The sequence below is a fragment of the Physeter macrocephalus genome, chromosome 5, assembly GCF_002837175.3.
Source record: "Physeter macrocephalus isolate SW-GA chromosome 5, ASM283717v5, whole genome shotgun sequence".
NCBI classification, from domain to species: Eukaryota; Metazoa; Chordata; class Mammalia; order Artiodactyla; family Physeteridae; genus Physeter; species Physeter macrocephalus.
The window spans coordinates 78,772,473-78,793,892 of NC_041218.1; the positions used below are offsets into that span (position 1 = coordinate 78,772,473).

The 21,420-nt window shown below is 38.8% G+C and overlaps 1 protein-coding gene across 4 annotated transcripts in view; it reads right to left on the bottom strand.

The window, feature by feature from the left end:
- The window catches only part of CROT (carnitine O-octanoyltransferase), a 63,104-nt gene that overhangs the window by 41,212 nt on the left and 472 nt on the right, over positions 1 to 21,420 (bottom strand). For 3 of the 4 annotated variants that reach the window (XM_028490122.2, XM_024130707.3, XM_055085054.1), the window contains exons 2-7: positions 21,151 to 21,235; positions 18,475 to 18,610; positions 14,629 to 14,753; positions 13,002 to 13,183; positions 12,706 to 12,830; positions 4,778 to 4,886 (exon numbers count right to left, since the gene is read on the bottom strand). In XM_028490122.2, the coding sequence (XP_028345923.1) occupies positions 4,778 to 4,886; positions 12,706 to 12,830; positions 13,002 to 13,183; positions 14,629 to 14,753; positions 18,475 to 18,589 (656 nt within the window). In that variant the 5' untranslated portion in view covers positions 18,590 to 18,610; positions 21,151 to 21,235. Of the gene's footprint in view, positions 1 to 4,777; positions 4,887 to 12,705; positions 12,831 to 13,001; positions 13,184 to 14,628; positions 14,754 to 18,474; positions 18,611 to 21,150; positions 21,236 to 21,420 lie in introns of those variants that run through there. The other variant, XM_028490123.1, reaches the window with a different exon arrangement.

Consider the following 21,420-nt stretch of genomic DNA (forward strand, 5'->3'; position numbering starts at 1 on the left):
AGAGTGAAGTAAGTCAGAAAGAGAAAAACAAATATCGTATATTAACACATGTATGTGGAACCTAGAAAAATGGTACAGATGAACCGGTTTGCAGGGCAGAAGTTGAGACACAGATGTAGAGAACAAATGTATAGACACCAAGGAGGGAAAACCACAGTGGGGTGGGGATGGTGGTGGTGGTGTGATGAATTGGGCTATTGGGATTGACATGTATACACTGATGTGTATAAAACTGATGCCTAATAAGAACCTGCAGTATAAAAAAACAAACAAAAAACAACTAATACTAAACCTTCTTTGGGTTATTTGTATGGAAATATGTTAATATAAATGTTTCAGACATTACATGAAGTTTCTAAAAATCTTATATGTTCTGGTATAATGTTATAAGACATAATTCTAGAACTTTCTTTGGGTTATTTGTATGGATATATGTTAATATAAATGTTTCAGACATTACATGAAATTTCTAAAAATCTTATATGTTCTGGTATAATGTTATAAGTCATAATTCTAGTTATTACTTTAAAATGTATATCTCAGAAATAACTAAATTTCCTTGTCAATTGCATTATTATGAACTTTCATCAAATCTTTAACCGTGGTCATTTTTAAGTCTTTTGTCATTTACAGACAGTTCTGGATGTACTCTGATGCTTTTGCAAAAATGTTCCTATAAAAAAAAAGCTTTCATCTTCAAGGAATCCATGGAAAAGACTCAGACAAGTACAGATTTCTGATAACTGACAATAATGCTGAACTGAATCAATAGGCATTTTCAGAACTCTAATGGACAACTGATGAATTATAAAAGTGCTAACAAAAGATCAAGATGAAAAAAAAAATTAACTACATGGGGCTGAGTGAACTGATGAGGATGATTATAATTTTTGTGACTTTCTGTTTGAATTAAAAAAAAATCCCACAAGGACTCAGGCAAAAAATATACAAATCAATTTTCACTGCAAAGTAAAGGAGCTGTTACAGTGGAGGATTACTGGATTGAATGTCAATATTATGACATAGTATGACTGTGTTTCGTGTTTGCAATCATTGTTGCTTTTGTTGTGGTCATCCATTTACAATGCTTGGTGTCAGTTTATTTATCTCTTGTAAAAATAAAATACTGTGTGTGTGTGTGTGTGTGTGTGTGTGTGTGTGTGTGTGTGTGTGTGTGTATGAAAAAGAGGTTTCGTAAATTCTCTCTTAAATTTTCTTTTACTAATTGCTAGTATATAGAAATATTAATTTTTATATGAAGACCTCATATCCAGCTTGCTAAAGTCACTTATTAATTCTAATTCTATAGATCATTTTAGATTTTTTAATTATCTGGAAATAAAGTGTTATTTTTTTTTCTATCTTTAAAAAAAAAAGAAAAATAGGCAAGGGACTTCCCTGGTGGCACAGTGGCTAAGAATCTACCTGCCAATGCAGGGGACACAGGTTCAATCCCTGGTCCAGGAAGATCCCACATGCCATGGAGTAACTAAGTCCATGTGCCACAACTACTGAGCATGCGAGCCACAACTACTGAGCCCACATGACACAACTACTGAGGCCACACACCACAACTACTGAAGCCTGCGTGCCTAGAGCCTATGCTCTGCAACAAGAGAAGCCACCGCAATGAGAAGCCCACGCACCACGATGAAGAGTAGCCCCCACTCGCTGCAACTAGAGAAAGCCTGCATGCAGCAACAAAGACCCAATGCAGCCAAAAATTAATTAATTAATTTATTAATTTTTTAAAAAAGAAAATATCTTCCTAACACTGGGTTAGGAAAAAAAAAATTTTAAACAGTACACAAAAAGTACAATCCGTATGGTGAAAGACTGATAAATTAAGACTACATTCAAATGAAGAGCTTCTGTTGATCAAAAAGACACTTTGAAACCCATGAAAAGCTCATATCCAGAATGTATCAGGAACTCCTACAACACTCCTACTGTTGAACACACTAGTTCAAGTGCTTATTAGCACAACTACTTCGGAAAGCTGGCACAACCACTGAGGCTGAACATACACATACACTATGACTCCCCAAGTCCTCTCCTGAGTGTAATCAGACAGAAGTGCATGCACGTATACATCAAAGACTTGTACAGGAATTTTCACAGCAGCATTTTTTTTTTTTTTTTGGTGGTGGTACATGGGCCTCTCACTGTTGTGGCCTCTCCCGTTGCGGGGCACAGGCTCGGGACGCGCAGGCTCAGCGGCCATGGCTCACGGGCCCAGCCACAACAGCATTTTTTGTACTAATAAAAACTGCAAGCAAACTAAGTGATTATCCTTGAGAAGCAACAAAAGCCCAGTAACTAGGAAGTGGTATAAGGGGGACTTCTGGAGTAATGGAAACGTTCTGTATCTTGACCTGCATGGTGGCTGCATGAGTAATTAGCTATGTACTTCTGTATGTGCTTGTGTACATGTTTGTAATACTCAATAAAAATAATTTAAAATATATATACCTTCATATAATTCAACATTTAGAATACAATCTAGAAAATTTGAACAACTGATTGTACTGATATATAAACATATTAAAGAATCCTTGATAACTTTTTAGAATAAGCAAGTCATTAGGTGTGATAATGGTAATGTATATTTATGTTTTTAAGACTCTTTATATCTTAGAGAGTCATACTATTTATAGTGAATTACGTCTGAGATTTTCTTTAAAATAATCCATGGAGGAGTGATGGGAGGGGCACAGGAGGTATAGTTGAAACGAGGCTAGGAATTTATAATTGTTGAAGCTAGGAGTTAATAACTGTTGAAGCTGGGTGTGAGTACATGGAGGAGCTTCATTATATAATTCCTGCTACATCTGGAAATTTTCCATAATACTAACTTTAAAAATATAAACATATGCAGTACTATTTACAATAGCCAGGTCATGAAAACAACCTAAATGTCCATCAACAGATGAATGTATAAAGAAGATGTGGTACAAATATACAATGGACTATTACTCAGCCATAAAAAGGAACAAAAATGGGTCATTTGTAGAGACGTGGATGGACCTAGAAAGTGTCATAGAGTGAAGTAAGTCAGAAAGAGAAAAACAAATATCATATATTAACGCATATATGTGGAATCTAGAAAAATGGTACAGATGAACCAGTTTGCAGGGCAGAAATAGAGACACAGATGTAGAGAACAAATGTATAGACACCAAGGGGGGAAGGGGCAGATGGGATGAATTGGGAGATTGGGATTGACATATATACACTAATATGTATAAAATAGGTAACTAATGAGAACCTGCTGTATAGCACAGGGAACTTCACTTCGCTGTACAGTAGGAACTAACACAACATTGTCAAACAACTATACCCAGGACTTCCCTGGTGGTGCAGTGGTTAAGAATCCACATGCCAATGCAGTGGACACGGATTTGAGCCCTGGTCCAGGAAGATCCCACATGCTGCGGAGCAACTAAGCCCGTGCGCCACAACTACTGAGCCTGCACTCTAGAGCCCGGGAGCCACAACTACTGAGCCCCTGTGCCACAACTACTGAAGCCCGCACGCCTCGAGCCTGTGCTCTGCAACAAGAGAAGCCACCACAATAAGAAGCCCGTGCACCACAACAAAGAGTAGCCCCTGCTCGCCACAACTAGAGAAAAGCCCACGCGCAGCAGCAAAGACCCAACGCAGACAAAAATAAATTTATTAAAGAAAAAACAAAAAACTTACAAAATAATACTCTCTCTGTATACACTATTATATGTACATACTATTTGTATATATGTAATATATACTACATATAAAATATACATATGTTCTTTTTTAAAAATCTGTATGTGCATATAAATTCATTGCAACAGATCTGGAAGGGTAGAATATACCAAGCTAGCAACAGTGATTAATTTGGGGACAGGGAATGGGATGAGTAATATTTGTAATGTTTATCTCTTCTCCAAGGAGAATATATTCATATACATTCAGTAAAATTTAAAGTTAATTTAAATTAAAAATAAAATAAAAATAGATTTTTAAAAATTAGCATACATAAAATTCTTATTTCTCACCTTACCGTCACCTTTTAAAAAGGTAATTTTGAACATTTATTTTTTAACTCAAGCAAAAGCTTAAGACCTAATGAGACTCAAGAAAGTAGTTTGAAGGACTTCCCTGGTGGTCCAGTGGTAGAGAATCCGCCTTCCAATGCAGGGGACGCAGATTCAATGCCTGGGCAGAACTAAGATCCCCCATGCCGTGGGGCAACTACTGAGCCCGCGCGCTGCAACTAGAGAGCCCGCATGCCACAAACTGCAGAGCCCACATGCTCTGGAGCCCAGGCGCCACAACTAGAGAGAGAAAACCCACACACCACAACTAGAGAGAAGCTCATGCATGGCAACGAAGATCCCGTGTGCCGCAACTAAGACCAGACACAGCCAAAAATTAAAAATAAATAAATAAATAAAATTAAAAAAGAATGTAGTCTGAGAGATGAGGGACTGCCCTGGTGGTCCAGTGGTTGAGAATCCGCCTTCCAATGCAGGGGACGCGGATTCGATCCCTGGTCCGGGAACGAAGATCCCACATGCCATGGGGCAACTAAGCCTGTGCACCGCAACTACTGAGCCCACGTACTCTGCAGCCCGCGTGCCGCAACTAGAGAGAAGCCCGCACACCACAACGAAAGATCCTGCATGCTGCAATGAAGATCCCATCTGCCGCAACTAAGATCCGAAGCAGCCAAAAATAAATAAATAAATTTTAAAAATATATAGGGATTAAAAAAAAAAGAAAGTAGTGTGAAAACCTGAGAATCTCTGGTGGGGTCATCAAACATCCTTCATGCATTACATCGAACACAAAAACTCGGCCTCGACACATCACTGCAATGTGACTTGGGCAATGCCCTTCACTCTCTGGAAAAAGAAAAAGAAAAACAGAAGACTCAAATCTTTCAAAGTTAAGCAAGAGTAAAGCTGCATATTTATATACAACAGAAAAAAAATTCCTCCAATATTTTATCTATCATATATTCATCAAACATGTCACATGAATAAAAACACTTTAATAAGGTGATCAAATTTCAGTTATTGGGGCTTCCCTGGTGGCGCAGTGGTTGAGAGTCCGCCTGCCGATGCAGGGGACGCGGGTTCGTGCCCCGATCCGGGAGGATCCCACATGCCGCGGAGCGGCTGGGCCCGTGAGCCATGGCCGCTGAGCCTGCGCGTCCGGAGCCTGTGCTCCGCAAAGGGAGAGGCCACAACAGTGAGAGGCCCACGTACCACAAAAAAAAAAAAAAAAAAAAAAAAAAAAAAAAAAAAAATTTCACTTATTATGTCATAAATACATGTTCCTGAAACCCATCCATGTAAAACATCTAGAAATCCACGAAAGTTTCAAATATTTGTACACCTTAAGAATCATATAAATTCCATACTATTGCAGGGCTTTCTAGTTTTATTTATGGATAGGATGGGAAGAGAAAAGGGTCGCAGAGAAATCCTGGAGGAGAGCTATTGGAGTTAAGTCTCTTTAGGGTTTTTTTTTTTTTTTTTTTAATCATCTTTATTGGAGCATCATTGCTTTAAAATGGTGCGTTAGTTTCTGCTTTATAACAAAGTAAATCAGCTAAACATACACATATATCCCCATAACTCCTCCCTCTTGCGTCTCCCTCCCACCCTCCCTATCCCACCCCTCTAGGTGGTCACAAAGTACTGGGCTGAACTCCCTGTGCTATGCGGCTGCTTCCCACTAGCTATCTATTTTACGTTTGGTAGTGTATATATGTCCATGCCACTCTCTCACTTCATCCCAGCTTACCCTTCCCCCTCCCCGTGTCCTCAAGTCCATTCTCTGCGTCTGCGTCTTTATTCCTGTCTGGCTTGGGTTTTATTTTAATGTTTATTGATCATCACATAATTTAACTGCAATAGTATCTAGCTGTGATTTCTCAATAAAATAGTTTTCAGTAGAATAAGGACACTGTATGCCTGGGTGGCAAGGAGAAAGCATTTTGCCCAATCTGTAGCATTACTTAAGGCTCTGATGACACCTGGTAAGCCACTGATAACTGATTCTATGACTCATTTGGCACATTTTAATTCCCCAAGAACTATTTATTTTTGAGATTTGTAAATCTCAGACTATTCTGATTTAGTCCCATTTTTCAAGTACTAGTCCCTTTGACAAGGGTCTTCCTATAAGATCTCTGCTCCTTCCCTCTCAAAAAAGAAAGAAGAGGAAGAAAGTTAGGAAAGACATATACTGCCACTGGAAGTAAATTTATTGGTTGACATTACATACAAGGAACTGTGCTAAATGTTTTACACAGATTATCTAATGAAATCTATTCATCAGCTAAGAGGAAGAGCCATTTCCTGATAGCACTATTATTTTTTCTCTTATATCCTATTTCCTCAAGTCCATGTAGGTGAGGTACGTATTTCCTTTGTCCCTCATGGCTATTTCCAAACCACTTCTTCTTTCTTCCCCTTCAAAAACCTCCATACCCTTTTACATTTACTACCACTACCTTTTATTGCTGTCCTCTATTACCTAAAATTTCAGGCTGCAAAAGAAAAAATAAAATAAACCTGATGCCAAGTTAATCAATAAATATTTGGGAAGAGGACGACAGAAGGGTGCTACCACAGGATGAGCGTAAGAGGGGATATTTGAGCAGAGAACAAAATGAAGCAAAGGTGTGAATACAGAAATACCTGCAGGAAGAGAGATCCAGGTAGAGGTAACAGCAAGTACAAGGGCATTAGGACAAAAATGAGCTGGTCTGCTTAAAGGGAAACAAGGTCAGTGCAGCTGCAGCAGAGAGAAATGAGTAGAATGGTAGAAAAAATTGGGGCCAGACCATATTGGCCTTAGAAAGGGCTTGCAATTTGAAGTATGATGGAAAAGAAGCCAATGGAAGGTTTTAAGCAGGACAGTAATAATGTCACTAATTAATACTTTACAAAGGGCACTCTAGCTGCCATATGGCGAAGAGATTATAAGAGGGAAGAAAATATACAGCAAGATCAGTTAGGAGGTAACTGAAGTGGTCTAGGTGAGAACCACCTAAGTGAGAGTTGATGGTGGCTTTGACTGGGGTGTGACACTTGAAGGAAGCAAGAGGTCAATTTTTTCTTTTTAAGAAGGGAGATATTACAAATTGGTACAACCGGCTAAAGAGGGAAAACTGTTAATGCAGCCAGCACAGAGAAAAAGGATAATGCAGAAGCAAGGTCCTTGATTAAACAAGAGGTGGTGGAGCCCAGGGCACCTTACAGAAGGGTTATCCTTAGGAGTCAGAACACTTCCACACTCTTAAAAAGAGAAGACAAAGTATATGAATGTGCAGTAGTGTACTGCAAGGAGGTTACAGAATGGGCCAATATTTGAATGAATGTTTCTATGACCGCTGTAATAAATTACCACTAACTTAGTGGTAAACCACCACTAACAACACAAATTTATTGTCTTACAGGTCTAGGGACCAAAGTCTGAAATGTGTCTCACTGGGCTAAAATGAGGGTGTCAGCAAGTCTGTGTTCCTTCTGGAGGCTCTAGGGGAGAATCTGTTTCCTTTGCTTTTTCAGCCTCTAGAGGCTGCCCACATTCCTTGGCTCAGGGCCCCATTCCTTTTTTTTTTTTTTTTTTTTGGCTGCCCCACACAGCTTGCAGGGTTTTAGTTCCCCAATCAGGGAGCGAACCTGGACCCCAGCAGTGAAAGTGCTGAGTCCTAACCACTGGACCACCAGGGAATTCCCTCCATTCCTCCATCTTTAGAGCCATCAAGAGAAGATCATGACTTTCTCATGCTTCCATCCCTTTGGTTCTCTCCTCTGCCTCTTTCTTCACTTCTAAGAATGATTACTTAGATTATGATTACTTATGGGCCCACCTGAATAATCCAGGATAATCTCCATATCTCAAGGTCAATTGATAAGCAAACTTAATTTCATCTGCAACCTAATTCCCCTTTACCATTTAAGGTAACACATTCAGTCGGTTCCAAGGATTAGGAAGTGGACATATTTGGGGGTCATTATTCTGCCTACCAGATAGGTTGGCAACTTTGGTGATAGAAACATTGCTTTACATTTGTTGAGAAATAAAAGAGTTCATTAGCTGGGAATAAAGAAGGAGAAAGGCATGAAACATTCTTCTCTGGAAGTGAGAGAATAGCTTGACCAAAGAATACAGCAAGGTAGTGCTGTGCGTCCACTTGAGGTTTGACTGAGAAAAGTTATGTGATGTTTTGTAGTTTCCTTTGGCCAAGTAAATTGCTAGGGTAGGTGTCTTTAATATGTGGAGGAAAGACAGAAGACTGAAATTTAAAGTGTTGAGGCAGGGGTGGAGTGGGGAGGGAGCAGGTGAGCAAAGGTTGGAATGTATACGTAAGGAGTGGTGACAGTAAAGAACCACAGAAAGATGTGAAGATGTGGCCACGGGGAAGGAGAAATGAAACAGCGAAGAACTGCAGAGTAACTGAATTTTAAGTCAAGATGTGGTCAAAGAAATGGCTGAGGTGGACCTAAAGGAAGTGAGTTGTGAAGAGAAGGTGGAGGTCAGAGTGAGATGCCTACAACCACACTGTTAGAGGTGAGAGAGTTTTTGATTACAACAAGGTCTATAGCTGGGCCATGGGAGTGGGTGGCTGCTTGAGAAGGAGAGGAAGGAGAGGAAGGAAGGAGAAGCCACGGGTCATCCACAAATGGAGGCTGAAGCCAGCAAGAATGTGACTGAGGTAGCAATGGAGAGACAGACAGTGAGACTGGTGCTAAAGCAATCAGTGAATGAAGGAAAGTGACCAAAAGGGAAGTCACTATGACAATGACAAGCAGGAGTGACATAATCTGATAGCATTTTTTTTTCAAGAGCTCAAATTGCAAGGGAAAAGAACACGTGAAAAGGGCAATACGAAATAAAGAAGACACCAACATCTCCTACTTGCCCTCCAGTACCAAACTGTAAGAGAAAAACAAAATCCCCATTTGAGATGGTTATAGGAAAAGCAGTGTAAAAAAATAACCAGGTTTCATGAAAAGCACCTTTCAGAAGGAAAGGGGAACTATCTGAGAAAAGGCGGAGAATAAAATGGATTCTGCTGACCACAAGCTCCATCAGGTACAGCAGAGGGGTTTGGGGAAGGAGTGGAGGGTGGGTCCCAGCAGTGGGGAACTTGAGTCAAATTAGTCTATGCACAAATCCATGAATCTAGATGACAAGAGATGACATTCGAAGTCTGAACTTCTTGGGCAAAATGAGGTGCACAGGATGAAAAGCAAAACTGAATTAGTCTTAATGGTCTCTTAAGGTAAAAAATCAACAAAAAACAACAACAAAAAACAAAACTAGGTGTAACTTGCCTCCTTATTGAGACTAGCCTCTTATCTGCAGCAGCCTGCATGCTGCCGTCCCCCCAAAACACATAATTTCTTCAATTTTCTCCTTATCCAGGATAGATTCTATAGCCAACATTATAATTTCTCCCTTGCAAAAATCCTCACTCCCTCTGCACCTGCCCCTGTTGCTGAAGGAAGAAACACAACACACCATATAGTCTAACTTTAAATTCATAAAAACACATCTCAAGACTGTTTAGCTACCCTATGTTTCCACAGAATGTTTGCTTTTCCCACTTTCCAAAATGACCATTTCAAACCATCTCTTTTTCTCAAATATTCCACCCCCACCTCAGTTCTTATTTCACCAAGGAAAACACAAGCAGTACATGGAACAGCCTCATCTTCCTACAGCAAGATCAGCCCATCTGTGTGCATCTAGACGCACACTTTCTGCATTGCCTCTCATCCTTGCTCCTGCCAAAGGCCAGTTCTTCCACCATTTCTGCTCTTAGATTCTCAATGTCTTTGGTTCTTTATCCTTTCCCCTGCAAGATAATTTTTCCTTCTCTCCTATGTCACTCCTATGATGTATCACCCATCTTTTTAAAAAAAAAATAACACACACACACAATCTCCCACTGCACATCCAAACCTTTTTTGCAAGAATTATTTCCAAATGCTGCCACTACTTCTTCAGTTTGCTTTCATCTCCACCAACTGAGCTCCGTTCCCTAACTTCCACTAACACTGCTCTTGTCAGGGGCAGCCTCTGTCCACATCACTCTGACAAATCCAATGGTCACTTTCAATTTCTACCCCATGTGACCTCACGGGAGCACTAGGTAAAACAGTTCTTTCTCGTGGCTTCTGGGAAACCACTGTTTTTGTTTTCTTCCCCCTTTGGTCTCTTTTGCTGGTCCCTCCTTCTCTGACCACCAAATACTACATTTGACTGTGATCAGGTCAGTACTGGTTCCCCTGATCATCTTCAGCTATATGTATTCCAAAAGTAATCTTACCTATTTTTATGGGGGTAGAAATGATTTCTATGCCTGCTAATGATGACTTCTAAATGTTTATCTGCAGTCCTGAATTCTCCCCAGTACCCCAAACTCTGTACCCAACTGCCTATTTACATTTCCACTTAGATGTCTAAAAGGCATCTTAAATTCAGTGCAGTCTAGGGAACTCTTTATCTTCTTCCCTAAATATTTCCTCCCAGTTTTTCCCACCTCATGAACCAACACACCTATCGACCCCGTTAGCTTCTCAAGCCCAGTAACTTGAGGTCATCTCTGATTCCTCTTTTTCTCTCACATCTCACAACCAATCTATGAATAATTCTGTTTACTCCATATCCCAAATATCTCCAGAATCTAGTAACTATTCACCACCTCCATGCTACCACCCTAGGACAAGTCATTATTATAGCTCACTGGGACTACTAAAACAAGCTTCTAATTCATCTCCCTGTTGCTACATGTCTCTCTCCTAAAAATTTATTCTTCAAACAGCAGGCAGAATTATCTTTTTTTAAAAATTCATACATAAACATAAAAATGTTTTTTAAAACATTAAAACTGTTCACATCACTCTCTTGGTCAAAACCCACTAATAGTATCTAATCACATTTTAAATAAAAGCCAACAAAACTTAGTTGGCTTACAAAGTACTATATGATCCAGACTCTTACATCTTTACAATCCGCCCCCTCCTTCTTGCCTACTCTGCTCCATCCACATTGCCCTTCGAACATGCCAAGTTTATTCATGCCCAGAAGATTCCCCCCTCAACACACACACACACAGCCCTCTACCTCCACCACCACCACCAAGCTGAACTAAACAAAAACAAAAATGAAAAGCAAACAAACTTGCCAGATCATCTTATTATTCAGATCCTCAGTGAGGTCTTCCCTGACTACCTAATCTAAAACAGCCACCCAGTTACTCATGTGATTTGAATTCTCTATATAGCATTTGTCACAAACTCTATGATATTTTTTTGTTTACTGATTCCCTCAGCTTTATCCCTATTTGCACCTCTTCACCTAACTGTAAGTTCAAGAACATACTAACCATGACAGCTTAAACCACTGTATCAAAAAGTACATTATTAATGAATCCCCACCTTATGCAATGTAACTTAAAGAACTTACCTTATCTACAGACATACCTACTAAGCAATAAAAGATTGAATTCAAAACCAGGTCTACTGATAATAGTTCTTAACTAATATGCATATTATTTCTATTTCCTACTGCTATTCTCCTATCAATTGTCTCCTGTTCATCTTTTCAATTCACATTTGGACGTTCAACTTTATGCCATAAATAACCAGGTTCCTAATTCTTTCTTTTAATTCTTTCTCTTGTAATATCAAGGTAAATGTGTCTGGGCTTAAGGACATTAAATATCTCAAGCTCCTACAGAGTTTTACATGCAAGTTGAGTTCTACATGAAAGTAAACTTATACTTCTCACACTATAAGCAAAATTGGGTATTGAAATTTTACTTTTAAATAAAATTTTATATAAGAAAAATACCCATTCATAATGACATTCTGCAGTAATATAAACTATGTTATTAAATTTATAAGAAAAATTCCTGAAGTAACTGGAAACCAGCAGTTACTACAACAGAATTTTCCCTTTGAAGATATGGTAGGACACCAAGCAGAAAGTGCCATTAAACTAACTGTAAAACAAAAACTTTGACGAGTCAATCTGAACTCATGTGCCTTCAAGAAGATTGGTATCAGGCTCTTACCTCATACGAGGAAAAGGGGTGGGTTGAGGGGAGGAAAGCATACTCACAAAGACAAATGGGACATGATGAGCACATACAAACACTCAAAAAGAGAATTCAGATAAGAAATGAGGGTAGAAAGAGAAGGATCCAGATCATATGCTCCAGATCTCCTAAAACTGATTCATAATTCTACTCTTTAACTAAAATTTAAACTCTCAAATGATGCAACATAAGCAACAGGTTTGTACAGAACCATGTAGACAGTTTCAAAAACTCCATTCCCACAAATTACTTCCAGCTAATGGCTATGACTGAAAGAAAAGGTTCATAGAAAGCTTCTGATTAGTCAAAATCCAGTAAGAAATATTTTTCAAAACAGTATTTTCCAAATTAAAAAAAAAAAGTATGTTCCACAGTGTCATGGGAATTCCCTGGTGGTCCAGTGGTTAGGACTCAGCACTTTCACTGCTGTGGGCCCAGGTTCTGTCCTGATCAGGGAACTAATATCTCACAAGGCACATGGAGCAGCCAAAAAAAAAAAAAAAAAAAAAAAATGTATGTTCCACAGCATCACAGCAAAACTACCCAAATCCCAATGCTTTTACCAGAAAAAGTACATGTGTTTGTTTTCTACTTACCAGTCCTAAAATAATTAATAACTGAATCTCTAGTAATTCCTGGAACCTTGCAGGTGGAAAACAGCATTCGGAATTGATTCATATCTAGAGGAGTATTTCCAACTTTATGAACAGGCAATTTTTCTCTATTAAAACAAACCAAAAAAGTATATTGACCAAGAAATCATTATAAAATTTATAAACCAAACAGTCACACCTATAGTATTCATCCCCAAATGAGTAAATTAAGCTTCTCAACATTGTGCGACCTGAGACCTTGGGTAAATATGTAACCAAATTGACATAACTATCCTTACTTTCTTAACAGCTGCCAGTAGTTCAAGATATGCCAAAGACTGATACTTCCTCTTTCCAATTGCGTGCCTTCCTTTGGAGGCCAGTAGTGTTCAATATGGCTTGCAGGACCCCCAAAGTTGACATGCAGTTGTGATGGTATACGAACATCCAGGTAGGCAACATTCAGCCACCAGTCTTCCAGCTAAAAGAAATTAAGAACATCAGCCTAATGCTACTGATAATACTTCAGTGTGTAACTGCTGGGGGGGAAAAAGCTCTATTTGTCCTTTTTTCTTGAATTAGCCTTCAACACTTAAAAACATGTTTCGTTTTAAATCATCACAGATATTAAAAAACGGTACTGTGATCATTTCTTTTTTTCAGAATTATGGGATCTGAATTAAGTACTATTCAGTTCAACTACATTATCAAAAACATGAAACAAGAAAGCACTGAAACAAACACCTTCAGACCGATCATACTGAAATCACCAAGTACTCCGTACCAGGAGTATCCAACAAAGTACTCTAGGTGTGTTTTCTCAGAGTACCCGGGGTACAATAGGTATTCAACAAATCCTCAGTTATAACAATTATTAAGGCACTTGTAATTTTCCTATTTCCTTTTTCATAGAAATATGAAAACTTTTCAGTAGGCTTAAAACTAATTTGGATTTTTCACTGACACCACTTTCTATGCATCCCTCTTTCATGACATGCAATTGAATTTCATGTATAAGTTAAGTGGATCTCATCAAATTACCTGGAGCTCTTTTTGAAGAATTTGATGTTATAAACTATAATCAGTCATTTGGAAAAAGATATACGTGAAAAGGATACAGGCAGAACAACAACTTCTTTACCTTTACCTTAATTTAAGTCACTCAAGGCTCAAGATTGAGAAAAAAGGAATCTTGAGGTATAAAATTTTATTATTCCATCATAGGTATCAAAGGACAATGAGAAGATCAGCTTGCTTTTTATTTCTAAAACCAAATGACAGTTACAATCATTATTTCTAGATTAATGCAATATCTTAAATTATGAAAACTCATCCTCTGGTTTGTACTACAGAAGCAGAGTAGTTCAGACGAAAAAGTCAAAGAAGAGTCCTTGTGGCAAATTACTGAGATCCTCAGTAATTATTAAACCACTGTCTCCTCAAACTATCTAACTGAAACATAGAATACTCATAACCATTCTCCACTCCAGTTTTGTAATGCCCCTTTTCTCCTACATACTGTTTAAATATTTGTATGCCACCAATGAGATGTTGATTTTAGTGTTGTGGGACTTTGATTATCTGGACAAAATGTTTTTCTCAAGCATGGTCTACAGATGAACTGCATCAGAACCACATGGAGTAGATGTTAAAATAAGGATTTCTGGGCCCCCATTCCAGAGATACTGAATCAGAATCACTGGTTCCAGGAACTCTGCATTTTAACAAGTTCCCCAATATGAGAGGAGCCCACACACAACACTTAAAACTCCCCAGAGTTAAACAATTCACTCATTCTTTTGGATGATGATAAAGACAACAATAACTGCAAGGATTCTACAGTACAGTAATAATTTAAAAATGAAAGCCAGATACACTTTTATTTTTCATTAAGTATCAATATTCTAAGTACAATAACATAAATACCCAATTTCTTTTTTCTTTTGCCCTTTCAAGTAATTTCTGCTGCAATTTTTTTCCAATACCATTTTGAAATTTTTGGACAATTGCTTCAGTTTTCTTATATTCTTCTTCATTTGCAAATGGTTTTACTATAAAGAAAAAAATATGCATTAAAGTACTTAGATACCAAGTACCACAAACTCACTTCAATTATTATACAAATCTTGACTTAGTTATATAAAACACTTATGTATTAGAGCAGTCCACTAAATTATAATAGAGTTTACAACATGAAAATGGCTGAAAAGCAATAATGCAAAATACTGGAAAAAATAAAACAGTAAATACTATGTAGTCTGATAACTACTTCCCCAAAAATTATTTAAAAATCATTCTAGGGCTTCCCTGGTGGCGCAGTGGTCGAGAATCCGCCTGCCAATGCAGGGGATGCGGGTTCGTGCCCCGGTCTGGGAAGATCCCACATGCCGCGGAGTGGCTGGGCCCGTGAGCCATGGCCGCTGACCCTGTGCATCCGGAGCCTGTGCTCCGCAACGGGAGAGGCCACAGCAGTGAGAGGCCCGTGTACAACAACAACAACAACAAAAAAAAAATCATTCTAGACAATGATAGTTAAAATGACATACAGCACTATCATCTAGCTACTAGTCCAACAGGAAAATAAATCCTGTTTAGCCATGACTGAGAGAAATTAAAGCTTCTTTCCACTAATATTGAAGCAGAGCCTTAAACATTATGAATGTAAGTGCAATATGTATGTAAATTTAAGTGTGAAGCCTTCCCAGACCAGTGTAGGGTCCCTTCTGGCCAATAACGATTTCCCTCACACACAGACACACACACACAAAGTATACAGGGGTCCTAGTCCATGAAAACCAAGTGTTCTGAAAATTAAGCTATAGATGAAAGTAAATTAGAAATCAAGGGACATTAATATCATCCTTTTGTTTTATTTTTGTCACTTCAAAGCCTTCTCTTAAAGTTAATTTAAATAGCTGCATTCAGAGAGCACAAGTGAATAATCAGTGAATTTTTTAAAAAAGAAACTAGAATTCCAAGATGAAAGTAGGTGCGAAAAAAGAATTTAAAAAAAAATCAGAGGGCTTCCAATTAAACAAAGGGAACTAAGGTCATAAATTTATCTTCACTTCTAGAAACTCACTAAAATGAGAGTAATTTAAAAGGCATAAATTCATAAGGACACAGAAAACGAAAGAAGAGAGGAGAGCAGACAAGTTAACATTTTACAAATTAGAAAACACGTGGGAAAATGGTGACTGACCGCAGAATGGAGAAAGCACTGACAGCCTGTAAAGTGGAATGTAGTGGGAGACAGGGGAGGGTTAGGTGCAAACCAACAAGCAAGCCAACTCCTGCAGCAGAACCCCAGGAAAGTTCAAGAATTCAAGACACATGGACTTGTAAAGGCAAGGGACAAAGTGAGGCTGAAGAAAGGACAACTGCTTCAACATCGGTAAAAGCGGCAGACAACCAGCCCATCCACATACGTCCCTGTAGATCTTCTCCATCCTAGAAAGCCAGGCAACTCCTTCCTAAAGGCACTAGAAATCTGAAGGTTTACTCTTAGGACAAGCAGAATACGTGGATTCTAGCTGATATTTTAAAAAGAGGGATTACAATGAAAGTGCACACCAGAACAATGAGCCCTCCTGCGCCCCTCTCCACTCAGCTCCCAAAACACTAGCAGTCAGCCTAATGCCTTCGCAACAAAAGATGAGAGAATTCATCTTTGGGGAAGCTATCAATCAGTCCACGAGAAAGGAGTACTGGTACTTGGATATGTCCCAATAGAACTGCTAGATCCCTGCCCTATTACCCTTCAAGGCTCATTATAAGGCCCACTTGTCGCCAAGGTCTACCCACGCACAAGGAGCTCCCAGTCAGCTTCTTAGGGTCTGACTCAAATATGAATGACTAAGGACTGCCAGATATTTGAGGAAAGCCTCTAACATAACAGTCAGAGAGCAGAACAAACCAAAAAAGGACTAATGATATCAAACAGTAAATGGACCAAAAAGGGACAGGCACTAAAAATGAAAGGAAAACAATTTTTTAACTAAACGCTTTGCCCAGAAGGACCCAGATCCAAGTGATAGGAGTTGCTCTCGGAAAGAGAAAAGAAGGGAGGAGAAAACTATCAAGGCAATGAAATTTTAAAAATTTCCTAGAACTGAAGAACATGACTTTTTAAATAGAAGGGACCCACTGAGCGTTCAGACAAATAAATGACAAAACCTACACACCATGGGACATCACTGAGATATTAGAATAATAGGGATAAAGAAAAGGTTTCCAAACACATCCAGGGAGTGAAAAACAACAGGTCACATATATAGGATCAAATACCAGAACGGCATCAGATTTCTCAAGAGGAGCAAACGAACAGTGCCTTCAAAACTTAAGAAAAAGTCATTTCCAACCCAGAATTCTATACTTAGCCAAACAATCAAGTATGAGTAGCATAAATACATTTTTAGGTCATAACATTCTTTTCCTCCCAGACACCCTTTCTCAAATAGCTCCTGAAGATGTACTTCACCAAAATAAGGGAATTAAAGAGGAAGACAGAACCCAGGAACCACGGAATACAAAACAAGAAACAGAGGTGAAGAGAACCGCCAGGATGATGGTTACACGAGAGCCTCAGGCTAAGCGTTGTCCAGCCAGCTTGAGAAAAGTGAACACTGATTGGAACAAGAAGGTGGGGGGGGGGCGCCCAGGAGGGATGTCTCCAAGAAGAAATAAAACTGAGGGACTATCGTATGTATTTAAATGGATTCAGGGATTTTAGGTGTAGTGAAGTATTTCAGAGTGAATTAGTTGTGGATACAAAGCATACTAAGCAAATGAAAAATGAGGAAAAACCCAAAAATGCAGCAAAAAGGTAATCAAAGTACTGTACACTGAATGGGTCTCTTGTGAATAATTGCATAACCACAAACCCTCAATGGTCAGGTAAATTAATTTGGGTAAATACTGATTTAAATCAGGTGAACACTAATCTAACTGCAAATGGTGATTTCTTACAACTACAATGAGAAAATAGAGGGAAAATGTGGATATGTTAGATTGCATAAACGTTGGGAAGTGAAGCTGGAGGTTAGGGGGTGTAGGACAGCTAAATCTACATCTTTTTAGGAACTAATATAAAACATCTACAACTAAAAAAATAAAAAATCCAAGAAACAGTAGTATAAGAATGTTAGTTTGGGGCTTCCCTGGTGGCACAGTGGTCGAGAGTCTGCCTGCCGATGCAGGGGACACGTGTTTGAGCCCTGGTCTGGGAAGATCCCAAATGCCGCGGAGCGGCTGGGCCCGTGAGCCACAACTACTGAGCCTGCGCGTCTGGAGTCTGTGCTCCACAACAAGAGAGGCCGCGATAATGAGAGGCCCGTGAACCATGACGAAGAGTGGCCCCCGCTTGCCGCAACCACAGAAAGCCCTCACACAGAAACGAAGACCCAGCACAGCCAAAAATAAATAAATAATAATTTTTAAAAAAAAGAATGTTAGTTTAAATCTGGAGGTAAACACAAGAAGCAGATAAAATACCGCAAAATGCTTGCCTAAGGGCATGGCATTGGCAGTGGGGGAAATGAGGCAGAGAACTACTACTTCTCATTGTAAGCCTAAAAGTACTCCCTGGCTTTTTAAACTATGGAAAAATTAACATGAGAGAGAAAGACAGAAATGCTTTGGACATTTTAAGGATAATTTTAATTATCATAAGCCTAGAGGAAAAAGCAATTAGACCCTCATCAACTTCTAACAATTTCACAGTTTTCTAAGTTGCTAGCAATATTAATATATGCTAAAAGATTACAAACATACCTGATTCAAGGTATTTCTTTAATGATTCTTCAAGTGAAGGAACAGGCAGTGATGGAAGAGAATCCTGGTACTGAAACGTTCTTTCTTCAGTTGATTTAGCCAACTGATTTTCCATGATGCAATCACAATAGGAACACTAAAGAAAAAAAAAAGCCCTCACAATTCAATTTCATAAATATTCTTTTAGATGCTAGTCCCAACTCACTACATCACTATTTAGTGATCACAGTATATCTAGGACTTGGTCCTAGTCCTTAGGAATTCATGAACTTGTCAGAGAGAGAAAACCAATTAAAAAAAAAAGTGTAGACTCAAAAGTGCTAGAGGTCAAGGAGTGATCAGTAAGACCAGTATAATTATCATTTATTGAGCACCTACTATTTGCCAAGTACTGCAATAAGTGTTATAGAAAATGTGTTATCTCTCTCATATGCATACTATCTCTGAAAGGTGGCGTTCACTGCCATTTTACATAAGTCAAAACTCAGAGAGATTTAGTAAATTGCCTAAGGTCAAACCAACAACTCAAATCCAGACCTGTTTGACCACAGTCTTCCTCCCATACAAAGGCTACATGATAGTGGGTGAGGTCTAAATAGGTAGATAGAATTTAGATGTGTATAAAAGGATAATGGGCTGAGAGAAAGAACTTTGAAGAGGAAAATATGAAAAGTTTTGGAAGAGTCATCCAACTATAGAGTTACAAAATGTTACAGAGTACATAAATCATATGACAGGCTGCTGTAACCAAATCCTGCAGTGGTGTGAGGCCTAAACAGAATGACCAAGTATCCCAAAGCAATCTTGTACATTTTCCACAGATGTATTAATTTTCAGAAAAATCAAAGTAATACAAAATGTGAATAAAGAGATTCCGCAAAGAAGGCTTTATAAATTATATATTAATATAGCAGTTGAGAAATGAAGAAACATTAATATTGAATAAGAATTTCCTGTCCTTTCAAATACTACCTGTTAAAACTAATAGCAAAGCCAAATAAAATATTCCACTCAGAAAGTTACAGAATAAAACATTATAAAAAACAATGGTGTGACAAAGACTGTTTTCAGCCAATATAACTTTCCCCCTTCTTTCTTAACAGAATCCTGAGTTTCAGCTGGGTAGATAGCCATATATCTGTATCTTTCCCACTCTCCCTTGGAGCTCAGTATGGCTTTGCGATGTATATGTTGCCTCCAGATCATTCCCCTGTAAGGACTACAGGTGTACTTCTGTGCTTTCTCTCCTCCTCACTGCCTATCAGGAAAGTCCCAACTGGAACAGCACTTTGGATCCATTTACGGGAGTCAGGTATTGAGGCTGTCAGAATCTTCCTACTAGCCCTGGACTCCTTCTTCTAGATGTATCAAAAAAAAATCTTTTATTTATGCCATTGTAGTTTGGCTTTCTTTGTCAGGGGAGAAGAGCTTAGCCTACACCATTAATATAACCCAAAAATGAGGTACAACAAAGATCTCAATTCCTCTGCTTCTTCCTATCTAAATAGGAAGAAGCACTTCACTTTGACCATCTGTAAACATGCCTTTAGATCTAACAGAAATGTAGATCTGGGTCCAACTACCAACTGGCCATTTTCTAGCCATATGCCCCTGCACAAATAACTTGACCTGAATTTCTTCATCTGTAGAGAGGATACTCAAATAATCAGACAGAGTTGTTGTTAGGGTTTTGGTTTTTTTTTTTTAATACCTGCAAAACTGCACTGTAAAAATAATCTAGTTTTGAGACAACCATATCAGGCTAGGTAGAATTTCTATGAGCAGTCCCCATGATTCTGCCCCCTCTAATACACAGAACCTGTGAATATGAGATTATCACTTCCTTGACTGTGATGGTGTTATTGCACAATTGACCTTACTTGAAGTAGGGAGGTTATCCAGGTGGGCCTAATCTAATCACTTGAGCCCTCTGGAGCAGAAAGCTTTCTCCAGGAGGTGGCAGAAGACTAGTAAGGGAGATTAAAAACATGAAAAGGACCGGAGGTGCTATCTGGCTTTGAAAATGCAGTTGGTCTTGTGGAACTGAGAGAGGCCCCAGCTGACAGCCAGTAAGGAAAATGGAACCTCGGTCCTACAACTGCATGGAAATTAATTCTGCCAACAACTTCAATGAGCCTGGAGATGGAGTCTCCCTCAGAAAGCCCAGACCAACAAACTTATTCCAGCTTTGTGAGATCCTAAGCAGCATACCCACCTAAACCTACAGAGACCTCCCATCTACAGAGCTGCTAGCTAATAAGTCTGTGTTTTTTTAACTGTTAGGTTTGTGATAAATTGTTACGGTAGCAATAGGAAACTAACACACATATATAGAAAAAATAAGCTATTCTCTGTACACATCCCTGCCACTCACTAGACTCTAGGAATCTGAGACCACGACTACCAGTACCATACTCACTACAGTCTTAACTCACCAAAAGGTAAACAGTAAAAATAGGAATTATCAGATTCTTTCATGGAGGACTGTTTTGAACTCTCAATCACAAAGATTAAATAATACAATTCTAAAATAACCTACAAATGCATTAAGAAAATGATGACGCTGGATTTAATTACAGTGGGCCTCCTGGGAACAACAGATGTAAACTCAAAGGAGAAAACAGAATCAGGTAAACAAGAAACATAAACAAGTAAAATAAATAGATAATCACATACCGGTACACCAAGATCTTTAGGACTGCCAAGAGCGTGTTGCAACAAATCTGTTTTGGAATCACAGAGATTTGAACTGGGCTGGTGGCTGTGGGCAGGAAGAAAAACAAGTTTAACAATTGCAGGGTTAAAAAATTAACAGGAACTAGTAAAAGAAGGTGGAAGACAGACAACTTAGGGGTTGGAGGCCCCAAGCCTCAAACTTTTGGCAATCACAGCAAACACACGCCAACAGTCCAGCAGCCAGAAAGCTGGTTAAAAATTACTACACTA